The sequence below is a fragment of the Chelon labrosus genome (assembly GCF_963514085.1).
Source record: "Chelon labrosus genome assembly, chromosome: 18".
NCBI classification, from domain to species: Eukaryota; Metazoa; Chordata; class Actinopteri; order Mugiliformes; family Mugilidae; genus Chelon; species Chelon labrosus.
This window is the reverse complement of record NC_140351.1, coordinates 16,756,434-16,780,785: the sequence shown is the minus strand read 5'-3', so window position 1 is coordinate 16,780,785 and position 24,352 is coordinate 16,756,434. Positions and strand designations below refer to the sequence as shown.

At 40.4% G+C, this 24,352-nt stretch overlaps 2 protein-coding genes across 2 annotated transcripts in view; both read right to left on the bottom strand.

The window, feature by feature from the left end:
* LOC311503881 (voltage-dependent L-type calcium channel subunit beta-1-like) overlaps positions 1–11,548 on the bottom strand; it is a gene marked incomplete at its 5' end in the record, with an annotated part of 61,175 nt that extends 49,627 nt beyond the window's left edge. The window contains 2 exons of the mRNA XM_084566779.1: positions 9,648–9,740; positions 11,465–11,548. Of these exons, the coding sequence (XP_084422905.1) occupies positions 9,648–9,740; positions 11,465–11,548 (177 nt within the window). The remainder of the gene's footprint in view (positions 1–9,647; positions 9,741–11,464) is intronic.
* Positions 11,549–15,653: 4,105 nt separating this feature from the next.
* On the bottom strand, positions 15,654–22,699 carry LOC311503847 (zinc transporter ZIP12-like; the record flags this gene model as incomplete). The annotated part of the gene is made up of 12 exons (XM_084566738.1): positions 15,654–15,982; positions 17,166–17,353; positions 17,464–17,622; positions 17,725–17,797; positions 19,089–19,169; positions 19,332–19,487; positions 19,576–19,748; positions 20,155–20,326; positions 20,475–20,638; positions 21,315–21,522; positions 21,601–21,930; positions 22,454–22,699. The coding sequence occupies 12 exons, from the start codon at positions 22,697–22,699 to the stop codon at positions 15,854–15,856; spliced, it is 2,079 nt and encodes a 692-aa protein (XP_084422864.1). The 3' UTR covers positions 15,654–15,853.
* Positions 22,700–24,352: the final 1,653 nt, after the last annotated feature.

The following is a 24,352-nucleotide window of genomic DNA, read 5'->3' as shown; positions in this document are numbered from 1 at the left end:
TATCCACACCAGCCCCCTACTCCTGTCCACCCCTCCCCACGTGTGCACCTATATCCCCTGACTCAGAAACTCTTGAGGATTCAAAAAGTCAGGTTCTGATACTCCCCCGTCCTCCTCATCCTCTGTCCATCGCCAGACTGTTCCAGCAGAGTATCCACCAGCTGACAGCGAGGTGCACGTCCCAACTATTTTCCCCACCCCGAAATCTGTACACGCTCTGACAGATCCTCTGTGCTGCCAAATCCTCTGCAGTGCTGCTGAACTGTGGCAGGGACGTACAGTTGCAGGCTGGCACACTGGTTCAGCTGCTTGTGGATTTAGACGCACTCATCATCACACACAAGTTCCTTCTCAGCATGGGGAGGAGGTGGAGTTCTGAGTGTCCTTTACTGACCGCTGTCCCTTGCTTCGTAATGGAGGACATTGCCTCTATATTCCCCGCCTCCCTTCTTTCATCCAAGGTTCAGTCTGCTTTAATAGCTTGACGCACACTCACTCTGGTTTTTCTGACTTGTGTCTTCCTTTCTTCCTCAGCTTTTATTGCCTGTCCTCTCTTTAACTTTATTCTCTCGTGAGTCAGTCCTCATTTGCATTGCAATACCCTTCACACTTTCCCTGGGTGAGTGATTAGGACAGATGCTGAGACAGCTACTGGTTGCAGGAGAGACTACACTGTGCTTTCACGTTATAGAAACAGTGTGTGTGTGTGTGTGTCTTGTGCGGAGAGCGGCGTAGCAGCACAACTCTGCCTGTGGTGCAGAGAGAAGTCTCTCGCACAGTTCAAACATGCCAAAGCGACAAATATCAATGCAGGGCTGGTCTGATCGTTTCTTTCCCTCTTCTCATCACACACCTCCTCCCCACTCTCGTTCTTCCCCACAGCATTCAGGTGATTGACTCTAGAATGACATGCAGCTTCACTGCTGCGTGGTAACTGCTGCGTCAGCCATAAAGGCACATTTTCTCTTTATGCCTCAGTGTTTATGCGAAGTGGTGGCGAAGCAGAGGTAACATTTAGACAGCAGGATTTTGTATCGCACCAGGCAACATGGGCAGCTAATCATCAGTGCCAGACATCTGCATATGATGAATGATTATTTTTTTAAGGTTATTAATTGATTAAATTATTAAATTATGATTAATAGCATGAATGCATGAAATTTTTCAAATTTTTAATACTCTTATCAACATGGCAGCAGACAAATATGCTTGTTTTATGAAAATGCCTCTTATTATTATTACAGCAATCCAAAACAATGAAAAATAATAAGAAGAGAATAACCTCAAGCTGTGGTTGCCTGATCATCAAGTGGTATTTGAGACTCGTACTCCAGAGGTAACTCAGTTCACATCAACAGTAAATACGAACTTTGTTCTTACATAAAGAACAATCTGGGGGGACGTTTGAGCTGAACCTGTCATTCAAAATATCCTAAACTTTATCCTTTTCTGATCAAGAAGGTGGGTTGTGTGCTGCATCGCTTCCTGATTCTCAAACTAAGGGCCGGGTCGAGGATCATCATCAAGAATGCGAAGGAATTAGCTATTTATTACGGTGTCAACCTTTTACTCTGCACGTTTTATGAGCGTTAATAGAAAACATGTTTGTTTGTTCAGCTACAAACTTAAAATAGTGTCTTAGAAATAATGACAAGATTAAGAAAAATGACAATATGCATTGTTTGTGAAGACTTTCAGTCACTGTCGTAAAGCCACACGCAACCTCATGCTTGACAATGTGCTACGCCCCGTGCAGAGCTGATTTGGATGCTGAAGACACCATTTGTCACTATCAGCGTTGTTATTTTAAGATGCCGTAGATTGTTGTCTGTCAGGAGAATAACAACATGATTTTCTGCTGTCAGATAGCTGCTGTGTCAAGATAAAAACTCACTCTGTTTTCTGTCTGCACAAACCAGAAGTAATACTCATTGTTTTCGCCAAGCAGCTAGCGACTGCCTTTAAAAATTATATCTGGTATTTAACCCAGAATGTTTAGTAGAGTTTGGAAGATACCTAACAAATAACTAAGCTAGAATTAGGGTTGGGTTCTGGCGGTCTTTTTAAGAATTGTAAAAAAAATAATAACTATGTATTTATTTAGTAATAATGCAGTATGTCAACTACATTTTTGGTGTCAAGTTATAAATAGTTTTTGCTAATTCCAATTTTGTGGAATACACTTATATGAATCACGTGACAAGAAGACCACTCTTATATCTGTGTAATAAATATAAAGTCACAGCCAGCAGGTTAGAGTAAAGACAATTTGAAAGAGACCTTTTTCCACACTTATACTTTTTGCACAGTGAAAATAAAAAAAGTTTGCAGAGCCAGACAAGCATTTATTCCATTATTTCCAGACCTTTTAACTGTCTGTTTAAATTTAGACTTTATACTGAGTATAGCAATGTTTTGGTGAATACACAGAGTATTCCTGGACACACAGACCCCATACAGACAGTGTGAAGATTGCTTTATGGCTTTGTGCTCATCAGTGATGCTGTCAGTATCTATAATATATCTCCTGACAAACACTCAGTCCAACATAAACCTGGCATCGTTTTTTATCAGCAGTGACGCTTCTTTAGTTTACTGCCAATATTTCACAAGCTGACATGTGTCTGTCGTGACGGAAAGCCATCATTATAAACAGGGAGCCGTGCACCTTAAAGTGAGAGAGGAATCCTATCTATCAGTTAATGTGTCAGAGGCTGTCCCCCTTTGAGAAGTAACCATCACTCAGTAGCTGATGGCAGGACTAACATGGCAGAGGAACACGTCTGCTCAAAAAATTCTTCCTGTTTAATTTAGGTTCATGAAGTGATTCCTGCATGCACCTTCTAAGCTACACCTGAGGTACCTTAATCAAGAAGCTACACTTAATGACTGCTTTCATACTGTTTCATACTTTAAGGTTGCGATCATGCAAGTAATGCAAGAATGAAAGATGTCTATTCTCCCACCAGGTTTCCATCACTTTCGACAAGAGTCTCAATCACTCACAATGGAGGCAAGAGTGAATGTTCAAGTCAAGGAGCAAGGAGCTCATCAAATCAACCCTTATTAATCTTATGATTTTAATCTTATGCTTGAGAGATAGAGAGAGGAGAGAGAGAGGAAGAATACTTGAGCACAGCATCTCAACTATGAGGCATCCTTTGTTTTGTATGATAGCAAACCTAATATAATTTGGTTTTGAACTGTATCTAATGAATTTGAAGATGTCACAGTTTTCTCAGTTTATACTGCTAACAATCAAAGCATTAATTAAAAAAAGACCTGGCAAAGTAACAAACAAGCACTGCCTAAAGCCACTGTAGGAGCCAAAATGATTATGTGTCTCTTCAATTACTGAGACTGCATTTTTGTTTGAGTCAACCCCATCTAGTGGCTGTGCTGGGAGATAAACACAGGTAATGTTACCCTGGAAGGTGTGGCCGGAGCAGGAAGAGACAGTCTATTATCCCGCATCCTCAAGTCCAAGGCAGCTCCTGTATTGTTTATTACAATCCTTAATTTATGTTTGCAATCCTTAATATGAACATCTGAGCATTGTATTCATTCATGTTTCAAACAAACAGCGCTTCATATTATAGACATCTGCATGTGGAACTTGGATTATTTTGGATGTGGAGAGTCAGACATTCTTTCTTAGCCAAAATGATTGTTATCAGGAGAAGAAATAACAAATACAACCATATTTAAAACTGAGTAATAACAGAATAAAATTGCTTCACAATTTGTGTGCAACTCCAGTCGCTGCTAAAACATGATGATATAACCACTACAAACTGATCAGCGTCACTTTTTACCTCCCTCTAACATGCTGCAACCACAGTGTCTGATATGACTGCGAAACTCTCATGAGTGATAAGTGGTGACCTTATTCAGCAGGGGGTAGGTGCATCAACATCAACATACGGCCAAATTAATTTAGCCTTTGCTGTAACACAGCAGGGTTGGGCAAGGGGGGAGGCTGAGTAACTTGGATTCACGTCAACTGTGGAGCCAAGAATGCTCCACTAAACGCTCCTAAAGCAAAACCTTTAATATCCTTGATACAGCGTGTGCTTCTTTTCTTGTTCATGTGCATGTCACTTAAAGCAAAAATCAAACAGCAAATTCCCCTTATGAGGCTTAAGAATCACCGTGAAACCTCATATATGCTCACTTGTCAGTTCATCAGGTACACTAATGAAATCAAATATAACTGTCCTGCACTAAATTCACCTGTATGCGTGTTATAATGTTCAGTTTGTGTTCAACCAGTGTCACAAAGGTGGCCATTCAACTGTATAATCATTTCGGAGGATGTAGTTTGTGGTGCTGTTAACCTGGATTGAACTAGGTCGTCAGAATAATAGGAGCATGTGTCGGTACAACACAATACAATGCACAATACAATAGTTCTACAAATCACAGCCTCTAAGATGAAAGCACAGATGAATCAACAGCTCTCTCAGGTATTTTAAACAAATGCTCAATAGCAAAATTACAGTTTAGTGCAGTACTGGTACATTAGTATACATTTGTTTTCACTGGTGTACCTAATGAACTGGCAAGTGAGTGTAGATTTTACAACATGATTTGCTCACTGTTTCTCAGATACTTTAGGTGAAAATTTCACAATAATACATTTTGCCACTAGATAGCAGTGTGGTGCCACTCCACATTTTCACATAAGTACAGTATTTTAGCCTGGTCCACATAACTGCAGTCTGATGCCAGAGATTACACATGGCTTACTTTTGGAAAAGCTTTGACATTTTTAGCTCAGAGCTCAGAAAATGTCTGCAGGGTTAACATTACTCCACCAAGATTTCCAGTGGCAGCCGCTCCATATCACCACAAAGCATATGTAACATATCCATTACGTAAAAAGATATGGGTCGCCAGACTTGATAAGAATCAGAACCACAACAAGCTTTCTGCGTCATCCATTTTCTCCGCTAAGCAGGAAAAATGATCGAGGGAATGATGACAAGGAAAAATGGGCGCAATTAAAGAGAGAAGGGGAAGGGGTTTCCTTTCCTCATATGTGCTCAGACAGCCTTTCATCACCAAATCCATTTCTGCAGCCTGAATGTACAGACAGAGAGGGTCAAACTGCTGCAATGTACCATGGAAAAGTTACTGCAGTGGGCAACACTTATATAGAGAAAGGGGTGAAAAAGACTGAAGGAGGTGGGCAACACAGACGGGAAGCAGGAAGCTTGATGTAACCATTTACATAAACATAATGAGTGTGGGAAGAAGCAGGAATTTAATTATGATAAAATGCGGTATGAGCTAAAGCAGCTTGAAATACTGTACATTAAATCTTGTTTTTTTCTTAACTGTATATTGTTTTTGCCTCTCCAGTTGAGGAGGTGTTCTTTCATTATGATGGACAAGAGATTACTTTTTAAATCAGATTTATTGACAATAATTCAAAATATAGAATAACGCAGGCCTTGTTGTTTAAAAAGTTCCTAATTTATAATTATTTTCACGTTACTTGATACTCATTTATTATATAAATGCCTGTCAACATAGTCTCTTTGCTTTTGTTCGTTTTTACTTATCAACTATCTTTTTGTATTGTGTATGTCAGCTTTACCCAGATGCATGTTTTAATTAATCTGTTTGCTTCTGATTCTTTCCTCTCTTTCCTTGCCCTCTTTTTCTCCTTTGAGCTCTAGAGAAATTTTTCCCATTCAGGACAACTGTACAGGATATGTTACTACATAACATGGACATTTAGATAATACTAATGCTCAAACATATAAATATTTAAGAACGTGGCCTGTAACTTTGAGTTACAGGTACAAGTCCTAACAGTTGCTAGCTACCTCCCTACTTTATCTCCACTCCCTCTCCATCTCTTTTTTGAAATAGGTATCCACCGAGATGGCGACGGACAGAGCAGCCACACTGAGCTACAAAGCCACTCTTCAGAAAATCACAGACGGTTCATTTGTCTTTATAGACGGTCACTTGTCCCACCTCCCTATTTTTTTTTTAATCTCTGTACCAAACCAGCCTCTAGCTGATGGGTTTTGCGCATGATTTCTTCCTGATTTTTTACTCATCACTGATTCCTTCAAAACATCTTGAGACAATTTTGATTGTGACTGGTAATATATAAATATAACTGAAATGTCACCTGTCAGTTACCTGTCAAGATTCCATTTTTGGTGAACATGTCTAAAACCATCTCTACCTGGTGTAAATATTATACATCTAATCTCTCTGAGCCTGAGGGCTTCCTGAGTTTATCTGACAGCTTCTCAGTTAGGAATGAAAGAAAAAAAGGACGTGATAAGGGGTTCATCATTAGAGGTTTCATATCTTGAAATAACCTGACAGAAGAAATTATCCTTATTAAGTCAGTGTCTTTTTCATTTCACTACTTAGAAAAACTTTTAAAGATCTGCTTTTAAGCCATCCATCCACTTGTGTTTAATCCTGTTGTTTGTTCTGTGCTTTGTTTCTCACTCTCTGTAAAGTACTTTGTTAACTCTGTTTTTAGAGACGCGCTATATAAAGAAAGTTTATTATTATTCAGGGTCACGGGGGGACTGGATCGTTTCCCAGGGTGCTTTAAGCAAAAGCAGATACTCTGAACACAGTGCCAGTCTACAGAGGGACAATCACTCATGTTTGTCACCTTTCGGCAGTTTTGAGTTTTGAAAATAAAATATTCAAGCCTCTGTTTTGTGAGTATGGTAAGACAAAAAACAAGAAAAGATAGCACACAAAAAGCTATGTCTATTGTTATGAGGGTGACATGCTGTTGAAGAGGGTAGTTTATACTTCTTAGTCTTTCATGAACACTACTCCATGGTGGTGCGTATAACCCATAAGACTTCTGGGTTTACCTTCTGGCAGAAGTACATGGATCAGTATTCATCTATACACATTTCTCAGCATTTAAAACAGAATAGCTTACAGGAACCATTTAAAGAAACAGGCATATTAGGAAATATACTTAATTGCTTTCTCACCGAGAGTTAGATTACAAGACTGATACAATTGTTCAACTTACTAAAGGTATGGACACGCTAAACTGACATCAAAGACCCACGACAAGAAGGTTGTCTGTGATGGTGCCTCACATCGCTTGTGTCTGGGTGAAAAAGTTGCACTTGAACATACCACAACACACGTTCTGCGACTGCATGAAATAAAACAACTCTTCATACTACTAGGTGGTGGTAGTGTGAATTGATCCAAAAACGTATTTGTGAGATGAAAATGGAAAAAGTAAGAAGAGTCTTCTCATGTGCTCTTTATCATTGTTTCGTTTACTGTAGTTTCTTCCACTTCTTGTGCACTGGTTCTCTAAGATTAACAGCCAACAAGGCTGATTTTGTTGACCAATGAACTCTGTCACAGATTTAATAAACTGAATTGCTATAAAAGCCAACAACAGGGGTCTGTGAAGTCCCAATGGTGAGAGACACACTGCCAAAATGAGGGCCACCAATACTCGTAGATCGTTGATTGTTAGGAATCAGGTGGTGAGAAAAGTCTAGCACATCTAAAGCAACATATTTATTGGCTATAGCATCTATAGCAATTTATATAATCGCCACAAAAACTGCAGTATAGAATTGTTAAAATTGTTAATTTGCCATTTAAGGGGTGGAAGGAGTGTGTGGGTTGGTGATGTTTAACAGTTTTGGTCTGTTGTCTGAAAACTGCTCAGTGGGAAGGAACAGTCAGACGTCTCCCATGTCAACATGTTGTTTGTATACTCATTTTTATTTTATTTTTTTACTGAGTCTAAGCTAATGCTGTTTTAGGTAACTGACCAGTGGGTTCATTATTTTTGCAAAAAAAAAAAAGCTAATGAAATAATTAACAAAATATTATTTTAAGTATGAGGTGGGGTTTCATTAACCAGATTCTGAATCATCTGTTTTTCTATATGAGAAATGTGTTGACATAAATGTCTGGACTATAAAAGGTAATACATGCAGGGTGCGCAAGCCAAGAAGTATGTGATCCTTATCGCTGCACTGTTTAATAGACTCTCTAAATCCCTCAGTGTTTCCGCAGAAACAGATGAACACTGCAGATGATTTGTTTGCTTACAGAACCAGACCACCTCCACATAAATAAAAATAAACCATCCACCTGACAATGTTGAAGTTTGCTTGTAAATCTATGACAGTTCTGCCCTTCTTTCTTCTCAATGGACCGCTGAGCTCCAGTTGGACACTGACCTCGCTACTCCCACGGCTGAGCAGTCTGGCCTGGCCTGGAGCTCCATCCTTCCCAGCCTCCTCCATACTCCCCCCGGGCATCAGGCCACGACCACACGGAATGTCTCCCATCCTTTCTCTTGCAACCTACTCTCTGTCTGGCCTCTGCCCTCTCCAACTGTACGAGCCTGAGCAATTTTGATATGTAGGAACCGTTAATATGCTGTTCCTGGAAGTCTGTCTTGACGCTTGGAGCTGTATTAGATCGATCAGTGACCCTGATGAGTTGTTTAAGACGCCCACTACAAGAATGAAAGAACTATGAGGCATAAAAACAACAGGTCAGACACGAGGCTGAGCAAAAGAAAATATACAACATCTTGTGTTTACACAGCTGTTTACAATGGAGACAGGATACAAGACAGATTGATGAATACTGAGCAGTTTCATACTTTCACGGGCTGGTGTTAGTTTGGCATTTTAAATACTCAATCTTCTATGAAAGTGAAAATAATCACAGAATGACTGAGCACGAGTGAGAGGAAAATTAGGTCAGATGAAAACTGCTGTTATGATAACACAACTGAATAACAGTATTTACATTACTATCCAAACAGAGGAGAAGTTACTGGAAGGTCTGCTATTTCTGGGGCCATCTTGTAGCAAGTATCTAAAAGAGGATATTTCTTCTAGGCATACAAGGTCCTCACTGACCCTTAAACACATCACTCCTCTACTTTCCACATCCCACTTCTTTCTCTCCTCTATGTTGGATGCGGTGTTATGGTTCAGATCAACGATCATCTTCCAACTAAGTGGTAACTGTAGGGAAAGTCCTCATTTGGGGACAAGACTGTGGGAAAAGGCATGATATCCCAAGGGTGGCGGGAAAATAAGGCAATGTCTCACTAAGCAGCTCCCAATGACCTATAGCAGCTCATTGAAAAATTCTCTGTGGCCATAACACAACAGCAGAATAGGAGGTGCCTTTTTGCTCTGATCTCCTCCAGTCACTCTGCCAAAGTTAAGGCGATCTACGCCTCCTCCAAAAAAGGCAGAAACATTTAGGCATGAGTGCACATCCTTAACCCGGCCCGTCCTGTCCCTTTGCAGGTTTGTTCAACAAAGACCAGACTTGTTAAGAGTCTTCCTCGCAGTGTCTGCTTTATACCAGGCCACATCGTTGCTGCTGCACTCAACGCACTGAGGATGCAGCTTCTACTTATAACATACTGTACCCAGAAGTGTTTACAGAGGGCTTTCACAGCAATGCACATCTTATCCATGATGGATGATGATGACGACTGAGGTTGAGCTCTTATGCCAGTTTGAATTTATGCTTGAATATTTACAAAAACTCAGACACACGCACAAGTGTTACATTCCAAAGTGAAGGAATTGTAGCCATGATATTCTTGTATGGCGATTCGATTAAATTAGAACTGCCTTCCTTACCTGACGAACAAGGCTGTTGGTTGTGGTGTCGGAGGAGGTGCTGCCATCTGAGCCTTTGAATCGACCTTTTCTCCGAGCTCCTTTGCCTTGAGACTGTTGAGCCAAAAAGGACAAAGTGAAATTGTTAATGAAGTTGACGTCTAACCCTGAAGCATTCTTGAAAGACTATACGGGTATTACAGCTTCTCTGGTTCATACTAGCTACCAAGAAATCTCTTACCAGTACAGTTTTAAGAGATAATAATGAACAAAACTCACATGTGCAAAAATGCATATAAATTCTGTAAAAAAAAAAAAATTAAGCAAATACCAAAAATGGCACATTGCACGAATCCAAAGAAACATCTTCAAATGTTACAGCAGTCCCAATGATATTCATTGTTTACAGTGACATAGACCGGACAACAGCAACAAATACTACATTTAGAAGTCAATTAGTTGATTAATTGTTTATGTAATATAATTATCTGATTCAACTCTAATTTCAATGTTAAAGCCTTTATCTTTATCATTGCATAGACACCGTTTCCTTGCTGAGATATGATGGAGGAATGATAACATTTTTACACTGATAAGACTAACTGCATAGGAATCCAGTTGATTTGTCACACTGGTGAAGCTTCATTTGAGCTTCAGACGAATTTTAAAATGCTGTTTCTGTCATTTAATAAACCTGAAGCTGTGAAGAGCTCTCAACTGTTTAAGGGTTTATATGTGAATATAGTTTGACAACAGATGTATACACAAATCTGTCAGGAGTTTCTCTATTAGTTAAATTGCTACACTTTGTGGTGTTTTATTCAAAGTGTAATATTATGACAAGTGTCACAAGATGATGGTCATTATGTGGGTGGTCTTGCGAGCTGATAAGATGGAGGGCTGGAAAAGTAATGCACAAGTGCTCATACAGCATGTGTTGCCAATAGCAACTGATAACCAGAAATGCATTTCAAATCGGGGTTTTATCCCAGCCCGTTCCCCCAAGACATGTCAATCACGAATATACAGTAAAAAGAGAGTAAAAAGAACAAGTTGATCGTACAATAGAGCAGTTTGTGCTGTAAAGAGAGAAATAACAGCATACGTGCACTTTATTAAGTGAAAAATAGCATTCAATAGCTATTTTACCTGGAGGTATTTTATTATTTTCATACCAGTGGCAAAAGGCAAACTTAGTTCACTTCTGTTAGCAAATAACAGTTCCACTAGAAAAGCATTGTATTATTTTATCTGACTGCTACTTTAAGGATGGATTTTTTTTATTTTTATTTTTTTTTACTGAAATTATTAAACATATTCATACTCACTAACACTGCGTCAATTCATGTCAATTCATGTGGCATGTCAAATATATATCTAGCTTCATATTTTATATTATTTGTATTATACTTTTGCAAGTATAGTCGTGAGTGTGCTAATGATATAATGGCGTTTTATATTAAATTTTTACGTTTAAATTTAATTGCTTGTTTGTCTAAAAACACCTGTCTTAATATACATTAAATAAACAATGAAGAAGAAATAAATTAAAATATGGCTCTAACCTTACAGTAAATATTGACTCACTCAGACAAAAAGACCATAAATTTTTTTTATTTTTTTTTTAAAAGTCAACCGTTAAAAATTCAAAATTACGCACGCGACGCTGTGCCAGAGGCTTACGTAATCAGAACTTTATTTAAGCTAGCTGTAGCCACCAATGGGCGAGAGGGAAGGGGACAGGTGAGCTAGTTTTGACCCCGTTAGCGTGGTAACTTTCGAGAACTGGCTGGAGAGCAAGCCGTTAAATGAAAGTTATTTAAATTAAATGAACTTACTTGTGACATCGGGTGTTCCAGGGAGTCCATGTGTTTGTCCGGAGGGGTTGCTGCTCTAGTCTTTGGTGTGTTATTGACGACCATTACACCGTCTGAGAAAGGTAAATAATCACCCAAACCTCTCGGCTGGCGCGGAGGTTCCAGCTGTGTCTAGGACCGAAGCTAAAGCGCATTTTTACGCAGCTATGCTAAGGAGTTGAATGTTGACAGAAACGAGGCGCTGCTGCTCAGTTGGCACCGCCAATCTTCAAGTTTGAGACAGGAAAGTTAAAGGAGGAGCTTACGCGGAAGAGGGTAGCAGTTTGTTCCTCAAAGTTCAGATGGTGATGATGATGATGATGTGAATTCTCGGATGTTATAGCCTTCAGCATCACAGAGTCTAATCATCAGTGCGCTCCTACCCACACTGACTGAGAGCTCTCCTGATCCGTGCGCCCTCATCCAACGCCAACACCTCTGCCTCCTCACTGCTACATGAATAACAGCATCCTAGCTGAGAATCAATACACTTACTCGACAAAACATTATGTACACTTCTTAAAAACCCCTGCACTAAATCTTAGCTGCATGACTGTTATCATGTCGAGTTTATGTTGAAACGATGTAAAAAAGTAATTTATCTGTATGATCATTCTGAAGGATGTAGTTTCTGGTGCTGTTAAACTGGATCTATTATTTATCCTAGCTCACTCACTAAAATGGGTTTGTCAAAATATAGGAACATGTCTCTGTACAACACAATACACCCATCAGGCATAACATTATGACCACTTGCCTAATACTGTGTCTCCCTTGTGCCTGTAAAACAGTTGTGACCTCTGAGGGTGTCCTGTAGTGTCCACAGGATGTTGTTAGTGGGGGCCTTTGGGTCCTATTGGTTGAAGGGAGAGGCCTCTGTGGGTCATCCCACAGGTACTTGATCAGTTTGGGATCTAGTGAATTTGGAGGCCAGGATTTTAGTTGTTCCTAAACCGTTTTTGTGTGTGTGTATCTGTGTCAGGCTACATCCTGCTGAGGATGGATGCTGCCATCAAGGAGCATCATTGCAGTGGGATGGGAGTGCCTGGTCTGGTCTAGGTGGGTGGTGCATGTCAAAGTTTCCCAGCAGAACATTGTAATGTGATTTACTTCTCCTGTCAGTGGTTTTAATTGTGTGGCTGATCAGTGTACAGTGCAATAGTACAACGAAACACAACCTCCAAAATAAACACTAAGTTGAATCAATCGCTCTCTGTCATTTTAAACAAATGCTGTATACTATAACCTTCATGAAGCTGAGATTTAGTGCAGGACTGTTTTTAGTGTACTTAATGAACTGACAATTAAATGTACGAGTATGATTGAAGAGCATAAATAACGCAGAAGTCCTCTGCTGACCTACAGAAGTGATTTTGAAACAAAATTATGCATTAAGGCAAGACAGGTTTTTAACCAAAGACTGAAGTGTGAATGTTAATGTCAAACAAATAAATGTAACATATTTTGTATTTTGTTTTCTGATTTATTTTTTACAAGAAACTGATTGTTCACTCTATTAAATGTAAAACAACTTCCAGACATCTTATTCAATGTCACACTTGTTCAACCAATATTTTATATTTTTTTTCAACCACTATAATATCAAAAGAATTGCAGCAAATTTTTAAATCATCTCTGAATAAGCTGCACAGCCACAGTTCTTATTCATTATTGCCCTCTAGTGGTTTCATGGCCATTTGCATTTTAAAGGATTCTTCCATTCATTTTTAAACCTCATTCATGTCAGTACAGCAGTGAGCTTGTGATAACAGCTGAACTGTTGTGTGTGGTAGTACTATTGAATTGTGTTATGTTGTACAGACACATGTTTCTATTATTTTACAACCCCAGTTTTATATTGTGCACTAGGCTAAATAACGGAAACACTTTAATGTTTAATTCAATATACAGCTCCACACACTACATTTTACAAAATGACCATATTGTTGAGTTATCGCATTTCTAATGCTGTTTCAACATAAACTGAACATTATAAGAGTCATCAGGCTTTAGAGAAGGGCTTTTGTATTAGAATGCATTTGAACGACTTTCAGTGAAAAAGTCTCTAAAGCAGGGGTGTCAAACATACAGCCCGCGTGCCAAAACCGGGCCACCAGATGGTCCAGTCTGGCCCACGGGAAGAATTTGTGTACAGCAACAAAAACATAGAAGACATTAACTTCAAAGTTTCAATAAAACTAACTCACTCATTCATTCATCCTCTACAACTGCTTGTCCTTTAGAGGGTTGCAGGGGGCTGGAGCTAGTCCCAGCTGTCATTGGGCGAGAGGCGGCGTACACCCCGGCCAGGTCGCCAGTTTATCGCAGGGCTACATCATTTTACATTCCTTAATTAAATGTAGTTGATTCAATGTAAACATAATTGTATCCTGATGTACTTACACTTCTTTGTACTAAAACAAAGGGAAAAGTTGTCTTTATTTATAGGTTTTATGCTATTATTTTACTGGTCCAGGCCTCTTGAGATCAAATTGGGCTCTATTTTTTTTATGTTGTTTTATCTTATTATTATTATGTTTGTCTGCTGTATTTTTCTTATACTTTTGGTTCCTGGCACATTTAATCCTTGTTAAATTACACAAGCATAGCGTTGATCCAGTGTAACAACAATAACAGGTGCAAAGGATTATTTCCAGTAAGATCTGGTTGAATCAAAGGGAAAACATTTTTATATTTCCTGTTCTGTTTCTCTCTCTCTGCTTTTCCCATTGTCTGTGTGCTCTGCTGCCCTGATGACCCTACAGCTGAACTCTTCTTCTATGCTGAGCAAGTGAGGATACTCCGTGTTCACACCGCCGTGGCCCAGATAAAAGCCCTTCCTTCCTCCATCCTGGCAGCAGTTGCCTTGAAAAGACGCACACATGCCAAAAAATGCCTTTTCGGTGCTAAAGTGCAGATTTACACACAAAGCTTTCCTGGAAATACCAGAGGGGTTGGCAGTTCTAAAATATCAGCAAAATTGCTCAAATAAGAGAAAATGCACTGGGCTTCCTGCTATTGTTTGAACATTGCTCGGGAAGTCGCAGTGAATTGTGTCAGCTTTTTTCTGACATGATAGCCAAATAATCTGAGGACACTGTCAACAGAACTGACTTTGCAGTCTGATAATAAGCCTAGGATGGCAAATTAACATAATCGCCATGCAAACTGTGCAATGAGACTAATCCCTAGCACAAATAAGGCAAGTGTTGAAACATGTTGACGCTGAAAGCACCACAATTAAAAGCTGATTAAAAAAAGCCCACTCACTGTGTCAGTATCCAATTTAATGTACAAATAAGTTGATTTGTTTCATTTATCTCATTGTGTTCATCCCTTCTTCCTCCACCTCCTTCTGCAGGCCCACTCGGACGGGTGAAGAGCGTGTGCGCTGTGTGGGTCGGATCGCTGCAGAGTTTCTGTCTTGTACCGCATTAGTCATCCAGGTTGGTGGATGAAGAGAACAAGTAGCTCAGGTGGGTGGCAGTGCCCTCATATTGGATCGCAGAGAGGCCTCAAAAACAAAGAACAATGCCTCTGAGAGGAGAAGCAGAAACAACGCTTCAGAAATAACTGCATTTGAGAGCAGCTTATGCCTGACAAACAGACTTTAGTCTTTTCTTTGTACCTAATATTAGATTTTCCCATTAAGCCAATTAATCAGGTTTTGTTTTTTGTTTTTTTTAAGTAGTCCAGATGTAGGTCAATTCTATGACTTTGATAATTTCTCTAATAATTCCACATTTGTCCTCAGTTTCCTTGATGTAAAAAGGGGATGTTGACTTTTAAAGACTTGGCATCTACCTGGCTGGGAGGAATTCATTTAATACAGATTAAGGGGGAAATCCTTTGAAAATGTTTAAAGCCTTTAAAATATGATGAAAATATTACATAATATTAAATAATACAAAAATAAGGAGATGAATCCAAAGCAGATTTATAACACTTTATATTTTTCTTTTGAAATATGATGTCAGAATGAAATGATTTGATTGTCTCAGGCAACATGACTATTTGACAACAGATATGCACAATCTCTCCTGCTGCCGCCAAATAAGGTAAAAAGGTCAATTTAGACATTTAAATTCCAGATACAGGCACTCATTATACCTAACATACAAAAATAAATCATCAAGTATAAAAAGGAGAGGCTTCGTAACGCTATACATAACATATATTTCTGGTCCAGTGCTAAGACTACAACTTGAAAACAATTACTCGCTGTTAAAATATACTGGTTACACATGCTAACACTGGCACATGTCACAAGCAGGAGATGACTATGAAAAAGGCAATGAACATTTCAAAAAACACTAGAACAAGTCAACGTTGGCTTCGACTCAGCCCGGTGTGATGGGATGTATGCTGCATTTAGAATTTGAGTTCATGTTCAAAGAGCGCAAGCAACAAAAGGCAAGCCCAACCCATCAGGAGGCCGAGGTTCTGGAGGAGAAACATGAGACACGGTCTGTCAGTCTTCACTCGACTCATCTCTGGAAGCTGATGAAAGAGAGTAAACAGAAACCTTCAGAAGTCTGAAAGAAATATGGTATAAGCTGTTGTACTGCCAAGTAATCCCATGAGAAAACCCACCATCAGCCCTGTATTAGTCCATCTCAGTACCTTCCAGCTTTCTTCCTTTCTGTGTCAGCCACAAGCCCACTGGTTCCGACTAAAGATGGGAATCTTAAACTAGAAAATGTTCATACTGACGCCATGCTACCAGCTCTCAGCCACGCTAATCGTTGTGCTAATATACTGATGTTCAGCAGACAGGGCAAATGTTTACCAGGGAAAATGTTCACCACCAACATTTGCCGATTAGCCCAGAACAAAGCGTGGAGCTGACACTGATGGGAATATCATTATGTTTGCAGCAATTGGGTCATAAACCACAGTACAGAGAACATTTTATATTTAGTCTTTGATGGTGAAATGTATGAACATTTCACCATCAAAACAACACATGTAAAAACAGAAAAGGTCTGGATCATCAAAGTCAGTAAGCATCATTCTCTCGGGAGCACGGATATCTAAATTTATAAACTGAACTACGAATAAAGTATAAACTTTCCGCAGTTGTTGAAATGTTTCATTGGCGCTGCTATCCTTTTTGCAGCGCTTGCACGGCTAAAAATGGGATATTGACATTGGCCTCAATATACTGTTGAATGACACTGACCCACGGTGTACCACATGCAGACCACACTGACAGCAGTTTGCAAAATTTAATTTATTTTCTCAGCGGCAGCAAAGCACAGAACATCACCCTGCAAAGACTCTTGCAGGTTAAGACTAATTTACTCTGAAAGACTCACTATACGGACCGAAAACCGTTGCTAGCGTAGCATCATTAAGGCTAAAACCAATCAATAAGGAAGTACTCTCTGGGTTAACCGGCAAAATTTTTTTCCAAACAAAGGGTGATGACTACAAGAAGGGTTGGTTCTGTCCATTAATTAGCTTTTTTTATGTTCTGCTTGTTTCACTGGCAACCATTTGGGGTGGGAAATATACAAGAGGGTTACCTAGGTAACCACAGTCTGGGACGTCCACTGAGACCAACTAAAGCTGGCCACTGTAATTTCTGGCAAATGTTAATCATTTGCATTTATTGGAGACTAGATTTTGTTGACTCTACAAAATAGATATTTATTCTTTATATGTAAGGAGACTGCCTTACCATTTCCACCAGTGACAAGTAGAGAAAAATCCCAGCAGTGACAGAGAAGATCCACTGCTGTACTTCTGTCTCAGAGGAAACAAAGAGTCCGATGTAGAGCCCCATGAAGGCCGTCAGGGCGCTGAGAAAGTTCATCAGCACAGCAGTCTTCACTGACAGGCCAGAGCTGAGCAACACTGCAAAGTCTCCTTGGAGACAAAAAGCAGAGAAGATAAGTTGGTCAGTAAAGCACAGTGTTTTCTGGCCTCAGCCAACAAACAGCTAAACTCTTCCAAATGTAAGCACAATGACCCCTCACCCATCTCATGCGGGATCTCGTGGCACAGGATGGCCACAGTGGTTGCCATGCCAGTCTCTGCCGAAGAAGAGAAAGCCGCCCCAACAACCAGGCCATCGGCAAAGTTATGAAGACTGTCTCCCACAATTACCATCACAGCCAGCAGAGGAACCCCTTGTCCTGGGAACACAAAGAGAGTCTGTGTCGTTGAAGCTCATCCACAGACTGTGGCAATCACTCTGTCGTGCCTGGCGACTAATTATAAAGTGCAGCTTAGCTTACTCTGATGTGAAGGGCTCCTAGTGATTACATGTTCAGGAGATATTTCTGTACACTCCAAGTCATCAACTGGTCCCTGCAGGATAGAGACAATAATTGCAGCTCAGATTCTTAAATGTTCTTAACCTTTGATTGAGCTCTGAAGTTAAATGAAAGGTGCTGAATGAGACAGGATGAGTCTAAACCAGATAATTTGATGTATCCAAAATGTTCTAGTTCTGAAGTATGCATTCAACTGTGTGTACACAATTCAACACGAGCATCAAGTGCTTTCTGAATGGTTTAATGCTTCTCATTCTCCAACATCCTACATGCTCTGTGTCTTTACTTGCTCCCACACAACTCCTCATTTCCTGTTATATAAGAACACTGCTGGAAGGATTTAAGTGAATTTCCATCAATATTTTACATGGATTCCATATTTGTGCTGAAAGATTTTTGATTGACAAGGATGGGTCCAAATTATGCCATGCCTTGCCGTCCTAACAGCTCCCTCTAAAGCAACCATGTAAATTACTGATTTTTTGATGCTGGTTGGCGAAGCACTTGCTTGTTGGACTTTAGTATATTTATTGCTGCGTCAGGCAGCAAATTATCAGGTGCAATAAGTCAGCTGGGCTCCTTAAAACCAGCTTGAGTAGCCTGGGTAGTAGTGGAATAAATGCAAATACCATTAATTTCAAGATGTCTGCAGATATTTTTAGTCATCCAGTTTTGTTTTTTGGTATATCCAAAAAGACTGAGACATCAATTACCAGCCTCTAACAACATGACACTTAAAGCTTTTGACAAAAAGTTTTACCCCCTTCACACGTAGAGTCTGGAGTTGCTGGCCATTAATGGGTCATTCGATTGCCACTAATTGTGGAAACCATGGACACCACCCAGGTAAACCTGAACAACATCATCTAAATGCAGGTGCATGTCAGGTTTGTGAGTTCCACCACCCTCAGATGTTCCTGATTAAATAAAAAAAAATAACTAAACTCCCCACCAGTCATTTGTAGTTGAAGAAGCTACTTGGACATCGTCAAGAAAACTCAACATGTTTACTTGGCTCAATTTAAGCTTTTGTTTTTTGATTCAGTATTATTCTCAATAAAAAGTAACTGTAACAGCATCCACTCTTAAATAGTTAATGGTGTTGTAGATTAATTTCAAATAAACACATGAAGAGATCAATCAACATCATGTGACAGTGTTTTGACATTTTGCTGTTCACTTTCCAAGGACGGCCTGGTCATGGTCCCTATGGTGTGTCTATCACTAAGTAAATAATCAGGACGTTGACTGGAATCGGCATTGTCTGCCAAGGACACGTTCACAAAAACAGATAACAATCCAGTGTGGGTTGTGATGATACTCACCAGCTGTATAGTGGAGATGGACTTGCCCCTCTGTGACTGACCACTGCAGTTCAGCTGTAAGGGAAGGTCACTGGAGTGACCCTGCAGACAAAAGAAAGTCATGAGACCACTGCTGCTCAACATGCACAGTCATGACGAACGTGTTTGTTTTTGCAAATCGCTGACATGTTCTAATTTGACTAGATAAAGAAAATCAGACGCAACCTCCATGTGAAACAAAAAGGAAAAAAAAGCAGCTCTTACATGGCCGTGTGAAGGAACTAAAAAGGAGAATATTCTTTCAATTAGGAAAAAGCCGTAAATCCCAGCGATAATGCCCAGAATCTTCCACAGATACTCTTTGTCTTCAATATAGTGCTCATCATCAGGACTGTGAGTGATGTCATGGAGGCCGAGGATCTGCAGAAAAGAAAGGAAACTATTTATTTCACACTGAAGATGCGTTTGGTTGATTGAAGTGTATTTGGTGCTTTGGTCTTGTATGTACCTGTGGTATGAGGTGCAAGAGAGCATCTCCTGAGAGTGTTCCTACTGCCAGACCTACAAACAGCTGTAGGACGAGTGAGAAGGTCTCCTGGCAGGAGTTGAAGAAGATCAGGCAGATACCAAACATGGAGCCCACCGTGATGAGCAGGACGGCAGCTGTGCTGTAGCCATACTCTGCAGGGAGGAAAATATTACAAACACTCTGTGAAGGTCACTTTTAAAAGGGATCAATTAAAAGAAACAAAAACATGATAGAGTACGTAGAGTGTAATTAACAAAAATAATTAAATTAAAATCCAATCTATTTTTAGAAACAATTATTTAAAGGGGGACAGTTTGCTCAATTGACCACCAAGTTGAAATATTTATTATTACAAATATTTAAACAAAAGCACACCAAAACTAATTACCTAGTTGTAATTTTCCTTGTTTAATACTTAAATTTGCATTTTAAATCTAAATCGATTACGCAGAATGTACGATTAACGAAAAAAGTCCTTCTCAAAAACAGTTTTATTGAAGTTACTGCATATCAATGAGGGTGTGTTGTGGAGAGAAACAATGAAGTGAAATGTCTTACTCTCGAGAGCAGTGGGCAGAGATGCTCTTGCTTTGTGCTCTGCAGTCTCGCAGGCATTGCCTAGCAACTGCTGAATGATGGCGGGGCAAATTTGTCTGAAGTGCTCCTTGGAAATTGGCAAATGAGGATCCAGAGCAAAAATATCCACCAACTGATTGGCTGAAAAACATACCTGATTGGATTCAAAGGAAAAGACAAATTTGGAGACGAGTGGGAGGCTTTACAAAACTCCTGTATCTTTACAGTCAGAGCATGTAGTTTTGTGATTTTCACAAGATATTTTTCATCTATGTCGAATATACTGTATTTCTGAACCTCACCTGTGACCAGTCTCTGCTTAATCCCTCAGTTTCATGGTTGCAGCCATCCAGCGAATGTACGGTCACCTTCTTTGAGCTTCCTGTGATGCTCCGCCTCTTCCTGTTGTGAGAGTGCATCGCTGCTTCCCGCCCTACTCCCAGCTGATGAAGCAACGCCTCCAAGTCTAATCAGAGAATCGCATCATAGCATCAGGTCAGATTCATCCAAGTTCGTCAGTGTTTCAAGTCAGTGTTTGTAGTCAAGTGTTTGTTCATGGCATTAAAGACTAGGGCTAAGTAGAAAAAAATGGGACATACTATCATTTTTAAAATTCAGTACCATTATTTAAGGATTATGTTTCATGAACTACAATCAGAATAAAACAAAGCTGTTACTTATAGTGGTAAATCTGCAGAGAATTATTAGCAGCTCTTCTTGGCTTTACATGTTTTAAATCTACCTTTACCTCTTCTTTATAGACACAGTTAGCAAACAGCTGGTTTGCATTTTGGCTGTTGGCTAGCGGCTAAACATCCAGATATTTTTCTCGGGACAGGTGGAGACCCAATATGGAGCTCAAAATTAGTGCATGTTGCTCCACTATGATGTTACTTAGACTTGTGCCAGCCACCTAGACCAGACCAGACACCCCCACCCCAGAGCAATGACATTCCTTGATGGCAGTAGCCATCCCAAGCAGGATGCAGCCTGACACAGGCACACACACAAAAACGGTGTAGGAGTTAGTTTCTCATTTAACTTTGAAAGTGATTTCATTGTTGTATTCACATCCCTGGAAACCCAAGAAACTGGGCACAGATTCAAATAACACACATACATATCACGTGTTGTAAGCTCACCTATAATCTGCAGATCACTTGTGCGATTAAGAGACTGAAAAATAAAGTCTGTAAAGAAGGCTGGGGATGGGAGATTCCTCCGTCTGAAACAGTGATCCTGCAGGATGTGGCTGATAATGGCTGCAGCCAGTCTGGGCACAGAAGACACCTCCGCACCCGGATCTCCCTTGATGTCAGCATCTTCTAGGAGACGAGTGGCATCTATACACTGTGAATTAAATATACATGCGTACGTATGTTAGCACCAGATGGATCTGTCAGATACTAAAGTAAAGCCAGTACTTACTTGTAAATCAGAGTAGGCATCCTGATTGGAGGGGTCGTAGTGCTGGTTGATGAGCTGCAGTATACTTTCAGTCTCACTGGATGACAGGTAGCCATTATCCTCAGCTGGATGTAGATTGGTGAGGGCCAGAACATAGAACTGAAAGTTCTCAGATGAGGAGGAGGACGAGGTGGAAACGGAGGAATGGGAGGCGGTATTAGAAACGCACAGATCTTGCAAGTTAATTATGTAGTACAGCAGGACAGTTGAGATCCGGTGGTAGTCTTCTTCTGAGAGGTAGGCCTTTGCGTCATCCTCTAGCACAGAGTGGGCTACATCTGGTGTCAGGCACTGTAGCAGGAAAAATAGAACAATTTACACTTTAAAGATAGAAATTTGCACATGACCAGGTCATAAGATATGTGTGAGGTAAGCTTAATAAAAAGGTCTATTCTCTCCCCCCTCACAAACTGTAGAAGATTGGGAAACTCAATTCCCTGCTCATATAAAGAAAGTGTAGATTATTAAGTGAACAGAGAGGGAATGTAAAAAAATGTCTCTTCATTTGTTTATAAAAATCTTACTGTCAAGTCTTCACATACACAAACTCCCATTGTCGGTCCACCTGCACAAACATGGGTAGTACCTCTAAACCCTCTCTATGGAGTTTATTGTGTCAAATGGATGGATGTCTAAAGCCACTCAGCATGAATGCCCCATAGAGGTCAAGGACTTAAGCCTCAACATTCATGTTCGCATTCCAACCATAACAAGCATGTTTCCTGGACTGTGAGATGAACCCATAAGAAGTGCTTCCATAGTGGATGTTAAAGTTATTGCTCAGTTTATGATTCACACATTGAGACAAATGTACCTTCTCGCACTTGTCCTGAGAGGTGCCGGTCTGCTCGGCACAGTTCACCGCATGGAGCAGCGTGGCGATCAGGACACTCGTTCTGTTTTTCTGGAGCTGCGGCTCATCGTACTTCCCCAGGGGCAGATCCAGAGCCCTGAGAACCTCTGGCAGGAACCCCTGATCCTGCCCTCTCACCTCCAGCGCCGTCCACAGCAAGCAAAGACGCAGCAGCAGCAAACATAAAGCACTGCTCCTGAAGTGCATGTTCTTTCCAGTGCTGTCCGACTCTCTCAAGCTCCCAAGACTGGCTTAGGGACCGAGACAACAGGGAGGTGATAGACAGAAAGCATAGACAAGAAAACTGAAAGAATCAAGGCGAACAAGGAAAGCACCTTAAAAAGAAGAGCGCCGATGTGTTCTTGCTGGGGGAGGCGTTAATAATAGGCACGACTGATCTGATGGGGGACAGGAGGGCTCGGTGGGCACCCTTCAGCTGAACCAGCCCTTACAGTGCTGAATGGTCAAGCCAAAGCCTGGGCCCCTCAGTCCACAACAAAAGGATTAGTGCAGGCAAGTGAGAGAGAGCACAGGGGCAGGGAGAAAGGGGCATGAAGGGGGAGACTGTAGAGAAAATAATTACTATTGAGAAAAATTAGGGAGAACCTAAATGCTTAATGTGAAGCAATGTAAACATCTGCAACAAAGTGGGTCTTCTGAAGCGAAGACCAAGTCAAACTGAGGTGGCTTGAAACAATTAACACCTCTTTAGTTTCAGTGAGTTTATAACACCGTTTATAATAATCTGTAAATCTACCAGTTTCCTGATGTGGCATCAACTGTTGTGGTGAGTGCATATGTTGACTAAAAAGCCCGTCCATGACATAAAGCATCAGTGCTCTCAAATCTAAGGCTTTCTCATCGCGCATGATCTCTGAGTCATCGAGGATCAAACATTCGGAGCAAAACATTGCCAAGCTTCCCAGGCATCCTCCCACACTGGACACCCCGCAGGTCGCATCAACGCAGCAACAAGAGGGCAAAATTACTGAAACATGCTCAACACTACAGTAACACCTGAGATAGAGGAGATTAAAAAAAGCTTACCGGATGAACCAGGCCTACCGTTCTCCCCTCTGCCCCTCGCAGCGGCTGTGACTCGCTTTGTTTTCCTCCTAGGATACAGGTTTTCCTCGTAGCATAAACAGAGGATCGAGTGCTTGTTTGGGGAGAATCCTCGGGCATTGGTGCTGTTAGTAAAACCCAGAAGTAAGAGTTGAGTAAGCTCCCGAGGATTAGCTGCGACAGCCTTAGAGGACTGTGGTTGCCATGGAGAGCGCTGTCTCATTTTCAAGAATGGGGTGACGGGGGTGGCCAGCCTCTGGTAGATGTAATTGAATAGCTGGCAGGGTAATCCAAAAAAAAAATTAAATAAATAAATCACTTACAGATTTACACCAGACACAGACTGCTTTGTTGGAGTCAGACCTGATTGTCTTTCAAGGTTTTTAATAGATTCAAAACCAAAATATCCTGTTAAAAATATGATGGTCTTTTGTCAACATTTTAAATTTCCATTATATACAGTATATATATCTTTGAATTGGTCAAAACTCCAGCAACACGTGTAGCACATGGAGCAAATATAAAACAACTCGATGACCCTGTTGAAGGCGATGAGCTGAAACACATCGTTCTAATAAAGTTGTTCAATATACTACAAGCATTTGACCACTTCATATTTCTATCCCTCCTCCAATCACCCAGGAAGTAGGTGAAGTTGCACCAGAAATACTCAATATGTTGATGTTCTGTATTTAATTTGGTCATATGGCTCACATTTTCATCCACAGCAGATAGCATAAGAATTTAAATTAATGCCACCAGATTTGGTACATTCCTATGTGTCTTGCAAAAGAC